The sequence below is a fragment of the Acyrthosiphon pisum genome, chromosome A2 (assembly GCF_005508785.2).
Source record: "Acyrthosiphon pisum isolate AL4f chromosome A2, pea_aphid_22Mar2018_4r6ur, whole genome shotgun sequence".
In the NCBI taxonomy this organism is placed as follows: domain Eukaryota; kingdom Metazoa; phylum Arthropoda; class Insecta; order Hemiptera; family Aphididae; genus Acyrthosiphon; species Acyrthosiphon pisum.
The window spans coordinates 97,230,628-97,245,298 of NC_042495.1; the positions used below are offsets into that span (position 1 = coordinate 97,230,628).

General features: G+C 27.6%; 2 protein-coding genes across 3 annotated transcripts; one reads left to right on the plus strand and one right to left on the minus strand.

Annotated features, from left to right (window-relative positions):
• Positions 1 to 567: 567 nt before the first annotated feature.
• Positions 568 to 5,027, minus strand: LOC100162766 (protein sel-1 homolog 1). 2 transcript variants are annotated; one of them, XM_003240171.3, is made up of 13 exons: positions 4,817 to 5,027; positions 4,505 to 4,736; positions 4,204 to 4,441; positions 3,911 to 4,134; positions 3,648 to 3,843; positions 3,419 to 3,573; positions 3,211 to 3,336; positions 2,917 to 3,145; positions 2,709 to 2,857; positions 2,462 to 2,627; positions 2,083 to 2,333; positions 1,906 to 2,010; positions 568 to 1,804 (listed from the first exon to the last, which is right to left on the minus strand). In XM_003240171.3, the coding sequence occupies exons 2-13, from the start codon at positions 4,712 to 4,714 to the stop codon at positions 1,655 to 1,657; spliced, it is 2,199 nt and encodes a 732-aa protein (XP_003240219.1). In that variant the 5' UTR covers positions 4,715 to 4,736; positions 4,817 to 5,027; the 3' UTR covers positions 568 to 1,654. The 2 variants fall into 2 exon arrangements, with proteins under 2 accessions (XP_003240219.1, XP_001951186.2); XM_001951151.4 differs by having other exon boundaries at positions 1,888 to 2,010.
• Positions 5,028 to 9,434: 4,407 nt separating this feature from the next.
• LOC107882634 lies at positions 9,435 to 14,445 on the plus strand. The gene is made up of 2 exons (XM_016801250.2): positions 9,435 to 10,046; positions 14,210 to 14,445. The coding sequence occupies exons 1-2, from the start codon at positions 9,866 to 9,868 to the stop codon at positions 14,356 to 14,358; spliced, it is 330 nt and encodes a 109-aa protein (XP_016656739.1). The 5' UTR covers positions 9,435 to 9,865; the 3' UTR covers positions 14,359 to 14,445.
• Positions 14,446 to 14,671: the final 226 nt, after the last annotated feature.

Genomic DNA, 14,671 nt, shown 5'->3' on the forward strand with positions numbered 1-14,671 from the left:
AAAACCCGAAGACATTACTGAGGTATTAGAAAAAATTCGCAGATCAAATCGCAAAAAGGTCAATCAATCCGATTGTTATATATATTATTAAAATGTTATTTACCTGATCATATAGTTTATCAAACAAACTAAATTTATTTTTTGTAAGTTACCAATCTTCAATCTTCATATTTATTATTTACCTACAATTTCAATGAATCTTCTTATTTAAGATTTATAATATATAATACCTATTTATAATAATTAATATTTAATTTTTATTATTTATTATTTATATTTATATTTCCCAAAGTGAATATATTTTTTTTCCTTTATTCAATCTATATTTTATAGCATTATTATTTATTATTAATCATCTGGAAAATGCACCTAAATATATATAATTGTTTGCATAACATTCATAACAGGATCGTTTTCTTTTTACACTTTTTTATTTACATATTTTGTCCATATTCATCATCCTTTTTTCTTTGGATAACCAGTAATTATTTAGTATTTTTGATTACTGCATAGTTACTCCTATATAATATATTACAAAACCATTCTAAGTTTGACATAGATAAACACTTTTTTATAATTTAATATTAGTTTAATATACAACAAAATATCATTACTCATATACAACATTTAAAGCATATTTACAAACACTAAATACAATATTAATTCAATACATATTAAAATACATTAAAATTCAGTACAATGTAGCACAATCTTTAACCAACAAAGGCTTTCGATCACGGAGTATGCAAAATAATATTTAACACTTAATATCCGTGATATATTGAATACTATATATTCAATATTTATTAATGTTGTAGACATAAGCTAATTTGTATTATTTTATTTACATCATAGAATTTAAAAGGTAGGAAGGTATTGTTATATAGTTAGTCTATACATATTATATGAAAAAAAAATGCATAGATTCTTTTTAAGTATAAATTATATTGTTAACATTTATATTAATAGGTACATTTACATTAATTTTCTTTTATGTTATATTAAACGTAATTTATAACCATAAAATGAGGTTTTTAAGTTGCTTCTAAACTTGGTACAATAGTTTTTCTTTCTAGTTTAAAACACAAATTGTATACTAATATTAATGAAATGTGTCATTACTGATCACTATTTAACTGTTTGATAATAATTAAGGAATCATTTAATATTCACAGAACAGGAATGTAAAATTTTAAAGAATAAATAACACAAATAAATAATAATAATTCAGTCACCTCAAAAAAAAAAATTAAATTAACCGTCTTACAGCATAGAAATATTTTATAATTCACTGCAATGGAAATAATAACGATTTTTCAACAAATAAAATATAATTAATAAATAATAATAATCACTATAAATCACCAATATAACCAGAATAATAAAGTATTCTGAGTAATTACTACATTTTATTTCTTCTGAACTTTAATGTTTAATTTACGGACTTGAATTTTAAATCATTAGTCTACCAAAATAATAATTAAACACATAATTGCATCAGTGTTGTAAGCAAATACAGAGAACAAAAATATAATTAATATATATTATATATATATATTTATTTTAACAAGTACTGTACAGTCTTCCAAGGTTTTTTAATAATTATTATTTTGTGTAAAAAAATTAATGAAAAATAATATATATTGTTGTGTTTTTACACATTTTGTGGTTGCCTATTAGGTCTTCGCAAATATATTATGTAGGAAAGTAATGCAAACAGTACGGCTATCAAATATAAATCCCAATTGAAACCCATTGGCTCAGCAACATCATTTGAAAGAACATTAATAAAATTTAGAAATTCCTGCAACATAAAGTACATTAAAAATTACTAATTAATAACAATATAACTGTATCAACATAATATTAGTTATGTCAAATTCTTACAGTGTAATAATCGTTTACCATGTGAAATAGATTAAGTTTAGTTAAGGCTAAAAATACAGGCACTTTTGCATCTAGACTAGTTTCTGCAGCCATATCGTAACATCGTTTTGCCAAATGGATGTCCTACAAGAAAATTAAGTAATTAACAATAAAATGCTTACATTTCACAATAAATATTAAATAATATGACTTTACTTGTTCCATTCCTAAGCCCATTTCGTGCATATAACCCAAATTGAACATTGCCTGGGCATTGTGATGTTGCTCAGATGCCTGTCGATAATGATTAGCAGCTAGCTCAAAGTCTATTTTGGTCCCGAGACCATAATAATGATAATCTCCCAGTTTCAACTGTGCCGCTGCATACCCTTGAGCAGCTGATCTACTCCAATACATCATTGCACGGACATAGCGTTCTTTTTCAGTTTCCCAGATGTTAACATCTCCTAAATGTCAAAAAGTAGTATAGGTCAAATACAATTTTATTTTTATTTTTAATGTAATATATTAAATGTAGGTACATTATACATATATATACATAATGAAAATATGATACGTAATAAATTAAGTTTACCTCTATCTAATATGAAACCAGTATTGCTTTGTGCTACCTCATACCCCATTTCAGCCAAGAAAGAATATAAAACAAACGACTCTTCAAATTGATTTTCTTTATATGAATTGTAAGCGTGCATTAAATATCCACCCCATTTACCACGTTCTGCGACGTTTTTGAATAACTTAAAAAATAAAAATAAATTTTTTATGGTTTTCTATCATTAAATTAAACAATTTAAATTACTAAACAATAGTAAGTATACCTCTAAAGCAGTTGTACAGGAACGCAGTACGCCAATACCAGATGCATGCATTTGTGCCATATTGAAGTAAGCCAACAGATTACCAGATTTAGATGCCAAGCCAAAATTTTTAACTGCCAATTTATAATCTCGTTTTACGCCCAATCCCTCTGTAATCAAATAAAAATTTTAAAAGTTTTTAAACCACTACATTGTGTAGTAAACTTACTGTAATAGATGATTCCCACATATAAATGTCCTTCAACCCAACCTTGTTCAGCAGCCAGGGTAAACCAATTTAAGGCTTCTGAATAATCCTGAGCTACATTGAGACCATGCAAATACATATAACCAAGACCACTCTGACCAACTGGATTTTTCAATTTTGCAGCTTTATAAAAATATTCATGAGCTTTTTCATAATCAGGTTTAACATCATCTCGCTCTTCCAAAAATATCTATGTACAAATAATCTTATTAGTATATTTATTACAAACTAAGATATTGAAGACAATATTTTTACCTTTCCAAGAAAACCATATGCAAGACCATTACCATTCTCGGCAGCTCTTTGAAAATAATAATAAGCAGTTTGTATATCGATTGGTACACCTCTACCACCTTGTAAATATAACTGGCCTAATCCAACCTGATAGAATCACAATACTAATGTTTTAATGCACATCTAGGTATATATATAATATTATTATTATTTAGTTATAATATCATACTTGAGCTTGAGCATCTCCTTTATTAGCTAACATTTTATAATAGTCTAACAAATCAGAATCTACAATTCCACTATTATAATTTGGATTGTCCATTTCCTCCATTAACTTTATACGTTGCACGAGCGGTCCACCAGATAAAGATAACTCGTTTGCCACTAAAAGTTAAAATTAAAACATATTATTTAGAATACAATAAAAAGAAATAAGCATACGGTGAGTTCTCAATTACCATTGTTTGCAACTGCTCGATAGTATTCCAATGACTTTTCACAACTATATGCCACTGTGGCTCCAGCAAAATATCGGTATCCCAATGCTAATTGGGCCAATACATTACCGCCTACTGCAGCCATAACATAATGTACAAGTGCTTTTGGCTGACTCACAGGAAGGTGTAATCCAACAGCATACAAGAAGCCCATACCCTATATTTAATAAGTATAGTATTACTAGGTACATTATAGTCAAAAGTTCAAACTGATATTTTATTACCAAATGAGCATCTGGATTTCCTTTTTTTGATAATTCATTGAATATTTCATATGCTTTGGGAATATTTTGAGTGTATTTCAAGCCAAATAAGAGAGCGAAAGCAAATTTTGCTTTTGCTTCTTCGTGGTCTAATGTTTGAGCTCTGTAGAAGTATTCATAAGCATCTAAATGATCACCAAGGGTTGATTTCAATTTTTTCAAACCAGCCTGATATAATTGTTCCGCTAAACATATAGAATGTTGATAATTAAGATTACAGATCAAATAAATAAAATAAACATTAAATAACATACCTTCTTCTTCTCTGGACGAACTCGGAGGATCTCTAACTGGTTCCTTCCAATCCGTAACATCAATGTCATCATCAATATCATCATCGATTTTCATATGTTGTACACTAATGTCATCATTTGACATATCTGCCCAGTAGTTAAACAAACCAACTGTTGGAAATTTAACTAGCTGTAAATTATCAGTGGCATCTAAATCTTCTGTTTTTAATTGTTCTTGAGACTGATCAGAAGATTTTTCCTAAAATGATTTACACATTTAGAATAACGAGTGCATAATAATGGAATTAAATAGCATCATTACCTTTGATAAATCTGGAGCATCAACAATTTTCATGGCAGCATTATTGATGAGCTGCAGCATACGGTTGGTAGCATCATCATGTTCATCTACATCGTTGGTCCTTAGATCATAACTGTCATCCTCGTCATCTTTAGAATTTCTTTTCTCTCCGCCAACAACAGAGGCAATCACCATTACGAGAACGAACCATTGTAACAATCGTTCCTTCATTGATGGATCTAGCAACAATACACTAACAAGCACATCAATAGTGATTTACTGAATATGTTTGAAAAATGTTCATAGGTACGCATATTAATTTCAGATGCTTACCATTTATGTCAAATAAATGCACAAACGAACAAATCTCAGATTGTTGAGCCGACACTACAGGCTGTGAATGAAGCAGACCAGTCTAAATAGTAAATAATAATAATACGTGAATGTCGAGAACTGGGTATGATGAAAAAATTGAATTCAAATTCATTACATCACCAATTACCAATTAATGATAAATGAATAAAATTATTCATATATCATATTATCTATATCATTGATAACATTCACACTGGCTAAATAAAATACTATTGTCTATTATCATTTTAGTACGTTGGCGATCCCCTAGATGGGGAAAATGATTATAGAGATTGATTGGTACAAGTTGATCATGTCCAAGATTTCCGTCCAGGCTAAATCATTTGGTACTTGATAAAGTACAAATAGTGTCCTGAATGACGACCAGACGTCCCAGTAACAAAATCGCAATAGTACTTTGTATGTGACAAAATTAATTCGAAAAAAACGAAACCTATCGTTCCATTTCAACGCCTGTTGACTATAGCGTATAGCCATTTGCCCTACGTGGACGGGCGCTATAGGATTTGATAACAATGGCATTATTTTTGAATAATTCGTAATTGTCACCATATCAACTGCAGCAGTGTGACCGCGAACGCAATTTCCCTATAAAACAGTGAGGTAGGATTTAAATTTTTTTAAAAGAAATCACTAGAACAACCGTTGTTTAAAATCTCTGAAAATCACTCAACTCTTTTAGTCTTTTCACCTACCTACTACCATAAGTCCATAGATTAAACATAAATACATATTACATGTATGTAAGTATGTTTAGTCTATGCTACTACCTAGCCACAATACCCTAGGTATAGCCAACGCATTTTAGAGGGAGTTCAAAATTTTAACACTACACCGGTCACAGGCGAATCCCGGAAAAAAATCCCCAGACTACAATATTACTCACAACCACATGCAAATGGTTGACCAAATATTTTTTAAACGTTAATAATTAGTATCTATAATTAATATTTAATTACAAATACGTATATTATATTATATTATATTATATTATAATTTATAAATAATATTTTGTTTTCAATTACGATAATATATTACGTGTAATTCAAATTAACTAACTTAACAACTTCACAAATAGGTATATAGCATATAAAAATATTTCGAATGATCGATACGTCAAATAATACAATTAAAACATACTATAGAAAAATATTATTCAAAATATAGATAATAATAATAATAATAATATAAATAAATAACTATAAATAATTTTCGAAAAATTAACAATGAAATTTTATATTACTACTAGCTGAATATGTGCACTTCGTTGCCCGTTAAATGTACCAACTCTATATGACTCAAACTTTGTTCAATTCGCTTTTTAATATTCGGTGTATGATGTTTAAAATTAATCTTAACTTTTCCGTTACCCGGAACCACTTATCGCACAGCGTACAAACTTCACAAAAACCATTTACATATCAATCTTAATATGCCCTGAAATTTTTATCGAAATCATTTCGGTGGTTCTTGAGTTATAAAATTTATTCAAAATGTACAATCATTTTTATATATATAGATAATAATACACATTATGTTGGTATAATTCTGTAAAAATTAAATCCCCGAAATAAAATACTACGTTTTCAAAACTTAAAATGTTATATATGATTGTTCTGTGTCACCTACTCACAGTAAAAAAATAACATATAAAAATATTTAGTAGGTATACAACAATATTATACGAAATATAGGTGATAATTATAATATTAATTATAGATACTAATTAACGTTTAAAAAATATTTATTCGACCATTTGCATGTGGTTGTGAGTAATATTGTAGTCTGGGGATTTTTTTTTCCGATACCGTCACAGGCATATAACAAAATATTTAAATAGGTAGGTACCAATTTTTGACTACATATTGGGTCTTTGCCCTTTGGAATTTGGATAGAACTCAATATATTTACATATTATGTTTTGAATTCTAAAATAATAGTATAATATAATTGTCGAAATGCCTTTTTATCCGCATAATAAAAGTAATGTGTTTGGGTGAGTTTTGAAATCACTCGTCTAAACGCATTATGCTAAATTTCCCAATCACATTGCATTTTTTAAAAATTCGCCCAAACGCATTACACCCGTATATAATGTGTAAAATTTTTTGGAGTCCTAACTTAAGTCCTCTAGCTTTAAAAGCCGGGCTACTGGAAAAATCATATCCCCCCTCATGACAATAACTTAAATACGCCACTGATATTATAATATGTAACCAATAGCAACCTTTTAGATAAACAAAAAAATATTCTTTTTTTCGTGAGCTTAAAAATAATTCATGTATGAGCTACACTTAACTATCAATTAGGGCATGGAAAAATAAACTGTAAACACTCTCCAAATCTCAGGGAATCTTCATTGATATAACTTTTATTGAAAACGGTTCAATAAGTTTTTGAGTATATTATAACTTCGGTCTTCGGATAAGCCAACAACTATTTTTAGCTGTTTTTCGCCATTGAAAAAATGAAAAAATATAGGGCTATAAAATTAGCAAAAAATTATATAATGTTGTACCTATACCTAATATATGATTTTAGTAAAAAAAAAAAAATAGGTACCAACATTAGTTCACGGGTAAATCAGCGTCGGTAATATACCAAGCTTTGTGAAATAATTTAACCGAGATGGACAATTTATCTGTGGCAGATTCATAGGCGCAACTAGGGGGTGCTTGGGGGTGCTTCAGCATTTAATTTAGCACCCCCGTTCAAAAACACCAAAAATTGAAAAATCATATGAAAAAAATAGTTTTTTTAGTCTTACTTAAGGTTTTTTTTTATTTCTTCGTTTTTAGCAGAAACACAAATTATTATTTGTAATGGTTATAGGTATATCAAATATTAGAATTTAGAATTCATTAAAATTTTTTAAATTTTTTAAAAAAAATTTCGGTTAGAAATTTATAAAAGTTTCTCCTTTCATAGCTAACATTATAAATGTTGATAGAAGACTTACCTTAAACAAAAAAAAAAGTTTACTGGAAAGTAACATACATTATTTTATGAGCGTTTAAATCTGAAATGTGTACAGCATTCAATTTTCAATTTTCATCAGTAAATTAACGAATTTTCGTCAAACAATTTTTGATATTTTGTTATAATTTAAAAACGAATAGGTAATCCTAGATACTTGAAATTTTTACCAAATGTTAAAACTAAAATTTTCCTTACATGGTAAAATGTTAAAACAATTTTGACTATTTTTGAGCTATTTATAACTATGAGAAATTTTTCAAATATTTTAATTATTTTTCAGTTGGAAATTCATAAAAGATTTTCTTTTCATAGCTAAGATTAAAAATTTGAATAAAAGATTTCACATAAGTTATTTTACCTATAAAAAAAACGTATACTTAAAAGGAACATATATTTTTTGTGAGTGTTTGAACTTATAATTTTTAAATTTAAATTAAAATTGTTACGTGTGTTATTCAGGAGTCTGTGTTTTCTACATAATTTTAGAACCCCCAGTGTTTGACCTCTAGTTGCGCCTTTGGGCAGATTAGATTTAGCACTTGATATAAATCAAGTTTGAAAATTCTAAATTTGAAAATTCAACAATTTTAAATTTTCATAAAATTGGTCAACTAGTTTTGGAGTATATAATAGCTATAAACATACATTTGACTTCATATTTGTTTTAAGATGTAATTTCTTTATTCGAGGCCATAAGGGACGATTTGATTCATGCAACAAGTTGTTATTAAAAATACTCGTTCTGCAAAAATAGATTTTTAATTTTTATGCACGGTAATTCTCATGGTAATTTTCTTCTAAGGAGTATATTATATACATTTTGAAAAGTATACAGTTTTTCCAATGAGAGAATTTTTCACAGCACGATTAATCCTTTTTCTACTTTTTTTATCTTTGTCAACACATTCGCTGATTGTTTTCACTTTATGTTAACAGATTGTGCAATACAAAAATTTCAAATTAAAAAGTAATGTAGGCTGGCATTGAAAAAAAAAGAAAACTTCCTAATACTAACCTAATACTTTAACACCTAATACTTTTCAAGATAATGATTGTTTGCTGTTAATATATAGTATCTTATTATCTTAATACCAGACACCAGTCCTGTAAAGTATTTAAGTAAAAGTATTCGAGTAAAAGTATTCAAATACTTTTTTAAGTATTGAATAACTTTTTAAATACTTTCAGCATGAAGTATTTTGAATGGTATTTTAAATACTTTTTGGTATTGAATACTTTGGTTTATTATTTCGAAAATTTTATTTTTATTCGAAATAATTGGTTGAAAAAATATTATTGTCAACTACAATAATGGAATAATAGTTTTATTTAATATTCTGTATATCTGTGTTAGCCGAAGCCCAAAGGTTTGTGAAAACGAGATTTCTAAAAAAAGTTATTGAATATTGAATAACAATATGCCCTTTAAAACTATTAGATATAACTATTAGATTACCTACTACCTATGTTTTTATATTACGATAATTAGAAGCCCACTTTAAAAACCAAAAGTATTTGAAAAGTATTCCAAATATTTTTTCAAAGTTTTTGAGTAGTATTTGAAATACTTAAAATAAAATGTATTTGAATATTTACTCAAGTACTTTTTAAAATATAGGGTTACAATCAACCTGTTTGGCTGTTTGCACTTATAGACTTAATATAAACTATAGTAGGTAGGTATATGAGTACCTATTGAGTTTACACTTTACACCCGTTATCAACATACGCTGTTGAATAATTTAGTATGATCGCGGTGCAAATATCGATTCAATAATATTGTTATACCTACGCGTATCTTGTAAAGTTGTATCTATATTTGAGTGCATGCATTCTAACGTCGACGATGGTTGCGAGTTTCTAATTCATAGCACCGTTGTGCATTAATGGCTTAATGTTATATTATACTTATATTATAATTTATAAGTAGGTACTTATAAGTTCTGACCATTCGAATTAATTAAGAACAAGTTTTCAGAAAAAACCCATTCAACGTACTTTGTCCAAAGTTAATGACAACAACAAATCATGAAGAACCAAACAATTAAAATAGATTTCACTGCCATGTTGTACATCGGAATTATGTACATAGGTCTGGTGATTTCCGGATGGTTACTTATGCGTCTAACGATCGCTTGCTTCAAATTGCCGTCCATATTGAACGATGCTGCTACTGCAGCAGAACTCAAGGAACGGACGTCGACTACAGGTAATTATAAACAATTGGTGTGACGAGCGAATATACAATATACATAATATTATAATAAATACATATATATTATATCAATAAATTATGGACAAAACAATACTTATGCAATATACTTTTGGTCTAAAAATTCTACTTTTAACTATTTACCTACTTAGGTCTATAGCAACAACTGTTTCATCAGTATTATTTTCAAATTTTTTGTTTTACTATGAGTTATGACATGTTTTTTAAAACTACTTAAAGTCTGAAAAGATTGCAAACAATTGTTTTCTATACATGTGTAAGAGCCATGAGGTCCTAACAAATGTAAGATTTTGTAATGCGAGATGAGTGAAGGCAATGTAGGTGTATTTATATTGCAAATAAAACAAATCATTTTAGTAGTAGATAGTTAAGTGTAAGAAAAAAATACTGTTCTTTTTCATCAATAAAATGTAAAAGGTATCAAATAGGTACCTAGCAATTTCTTATACTATTAAGAACTAAAATTATATTTACCAGTTGTGTTTACACTTATTTACAGAATAAACCGAAATACCTAGGTAGGTTCTTAACTATTGACAAAAAACGAGAAGAGAAATCACGTGGGTTGACACAGTCGACAGTTGACGATTGAATATAATATTTTCACACTTATACAGTTTTACATACTACGGTAAACACAAACACGCGTAACAGATGAATGCAAAAAGCGAAATAACATTTAATAAAACGGAAACATTTTTATGACAATAGTCGATACTTGATACAGAGCAGAGAAATCACGTTGGTCGATAGTAAAGTTGACGATTGAATATAATATTTTCACACTTACGACTGTGCAGACTATGGTCAACGCACAATTACACGAAACAGACGAATGCAAAAACCGAAATAACTTATAGTATTAATTATTATAACGAAAACATTTTTGCGACGATACGTGTGGATATCGATATGCGTATTGCGTATACATCATCACTTTTGTTAGGAAAAAATATTTTCCAATTTAAAAATAGACATGTTGCGTATAATATTTTTCAATTTTAACCAATATGCACTGTTAATTTAGTAAAACATTGTTAATTCAACAACTATGATTTTATCAATAATCAATAAAATTGTTTTGTTAATATGAATGATGAAATTTCGTTCTGTGTATACAGAGGGGAAAACAAGTATGCAATAGTAAAACTTGTAGACCATGATTATAATTTATAAACACTCTGAAGTTTGAACTTCTATACAGATTTTTGAAAGAATAATTCTTTATAGCTAAGTATACCTAGTTTATGATGTCTAGGGGGAGGAGCATGGCCCCTATGGTATCATTGGCATTTAGCGTAACCTACTCATATAAAAGGACACAAAGTGATTTTTTAAACATGCTCACTCCTATTTTCTCCTTTAATAGGTAATACCTACATTTATTCAAATTCTAATTTTTAGAATTTTAAAGTACCTATATCTACTTAAAGACCATTTCAAATTCCTTATGATTTATGTACTACTTAAGGATTGTCTTGTAGCAACACAAACTTCTATTTTATTGCAAATTATATAGCAGACGATTTTTAGTTGGATTATACTTAAATCATTTTTACAAATTATTTATATTGGTAGATCGTAGATTAATAGTAAATACAAACATTTGCTAATCATTTTCATTAGGTACCATAGACATATTATTATAATTATTATTTCTTAGTAGGCACACAAAGTTATATAACTTAAAAATTACTCGTTCGAATTTTTATTTGGATACCTACATTAAAATTCTCAAAAAAAAAAATGTGGGTAAGTGGATTTCGCTCCGTTGTACAGTAGGTTACAAGTGGGTCACTGTATAATGGATAGTATTAAATTTGAATTCAATGATATAATATAACTGTATAAGAAAAACGATTCTGAGTGGAGACGGTTTGTCAGTCTAGGTACTAGACATACCTATTATAGGTATACTTATCGATAGTATTAAAAAAAATTGACCTATAATAGGTATTAATAATAAATTCCAAATTAATCATATCACGATATCCATCAGGTAACGCGTTATACATCAACAACAAACCGTGGTACTATCATAGATATAAAATAGTATAATTTAGAAGTTTCAAGTATCCACAAATAATATTATACAATCACAACAAAATAACTAAAATAGTTATTCCAGGTTTTTCAATATGTAATTTCGCCCAAATTTGAACTTGAAATGACTATAAAAATAAACTGTGATTATGTATTTCTTAGAATTTTTGGTAACAGAATTAAATATTTACGTGGAATCTTGTTTTAAATTTTCAATCCTTAAAAATAAAAGTTGAACATTTTATAAATTTTTAACTACAAAATAATTATTCAATTTTAAAATTGATAAATTTTGTCAAAATTTTAAATTCAAATACTTATAAAAAAAAATTGTGCCTATGTATTTTTAATATTTTTCAACTGCTATTGTAACAATGTATCAGGAGCCTTGTAATAATTTGGGCAATACCAATACTAATATCAATAAAAATTGAAAACTTACAATGAACAGCTCAAAACGTCAACAGCTCAAAGAGTCAAATTATTTTCAAAATTTTATCGTATATAGAAAATGCTAATATAAACATTCAGTGAAATTTTCAAGTTTCTACAGTCATTCGTTTTTTAATTACAACAAAATAAGAAAATCGTTACGTAAGAAATCGAGTGAATATCAAATGTTGTAAAAATATGAATTTCAAACGCTCATAAAAATTTAATTTGAGTTTCTTATAGACATTTTTTTTTTTTGATAATGGTAGATTATCCTATAAGGAATCTTGTATTACATTTTAAAATCTTAGTTCTAAAAAGAAAAATTTTTACGAATTATTAACTCAAAATAATTAGGTAATTTTCGTGATTTTTCCATATTTTGTCAATTTTTGAACTTTAAATGGTAATAAAAAAAACTGTGACTAAGGATTTTTAATATTTTTAAAATTTCATTGTAACAATATAGTAGGAGGCTAGGAGCCTTGTATTAAATTTTCAAGTATTTTTACACAACAAATAAAGTTTTATTGACATTCATAGAAAAAAAAACTAATTAAATTGGAAACTGAAATTGTCCGTGAACAGCTCAAAACAAATCAAAATATTTTGAAAATTTTATCATGTATAGAAAATGAAAATATAAACAACCAGTGAAAATTTCATGTATCTACAGTCATTCGTTTTAAAGTTACACCAAAAACCAAAATCAATTTTCTTGAAAACATCTGCTGAATAAATAAAAATTAAAAGAGGGGGGGGGTCCAATTTGAAAACAGAAGTTTGTATTGTCACAGGATCATCGTTATAAGTCTATTAGGTATATTAGTATTATTGTCATTTGACGCTACTACCCATATGACTACATATATATATGAACTGCAATAACGGACGCTAAAATAAGAAATAAATAGTTAAAGAAAAATTTTTTATGTAGTAAAAATTTTATGTTAAATATCGAAGGGCTCATTTTCAAATATAATATTCTAGTTATATATTTGAACGGGGGCAAAATTGTTTTCCAAAGTAAGTAATTACCAATTGGCTATTCACGCTCATAAACGATAAGTAGACATGCTGCAGCCACAATGCTACATATTAATATAAACCTAAATATAAATATAAATATATACCTAATTCAGTTATTAAACAGCTAATTCAAACATCATATTATTATTTACTCTTAATATAATATAGTTTTATTGTTTATTAATTCATTTATACAAGGTACATTGAAATTGTATATACTATATTATAGACTCGTAAGATCATTAATATTTAATAATACAATTATTTTAGTGTTAAAATTTTTATAGTTTAGGTATAAATTATTGCCTATTGGTACTTTTTAAATTATTATCAATAAAACAATGATGGATATAATAATTAATAATACCTATATAAGACATATAGGTACGTAAAAGAAAATAATTTTCCTAATTTTCAAACTTTTGGAAATAGCCAGCTGCGGTGTTAGATACAATATTAAACTATGTGATGCTTAGGACTTATAGCACTTCGTATTTGAAGTAATGCAAATAGAATGTTTAAATCCTTCCTTGGACATAGGTATTTCTACTTATCAACTTACATACCTAAATAAGAAAAATATAGATTATGTTTTATAGGTCTATTTAAATTTTTTGATTTACATGACCTACCAGCGACCACCATTTTGAGTGAAGAGGAAAACGAGGACTCGAGTTTTGTCCAATATTTCGATACTTCGACGCAAGGTACCTGCAATGACACAAACATACTTCAACAGCCGGTAATGCATTATAAATTATTATTAACTATTAGATTCTGTTAAATATATGATCGTATATTATCATTTTGTGATTTGTAATGTCTGAAATAATTATAATTAGGTATGTGTTATACTGTCTAAAATTATGTGTTATACGTACTATTAATTATTATCGAGGTAAATTCTACAATTCTACAGATCCGTCACTTGTGATAAACATATCTGAATATCTGATAGAGCTGATGGTGCCTGGTTTACCTAGTGCTGCTAGTATACGATTAATAAATAAGACTGGGAAAAAAATATATACTATACTCTGTTCAAAATGAGATGATGATCGCGCGGCCAAGTTGTGCGCATGGGCGTGGCTTTGTTC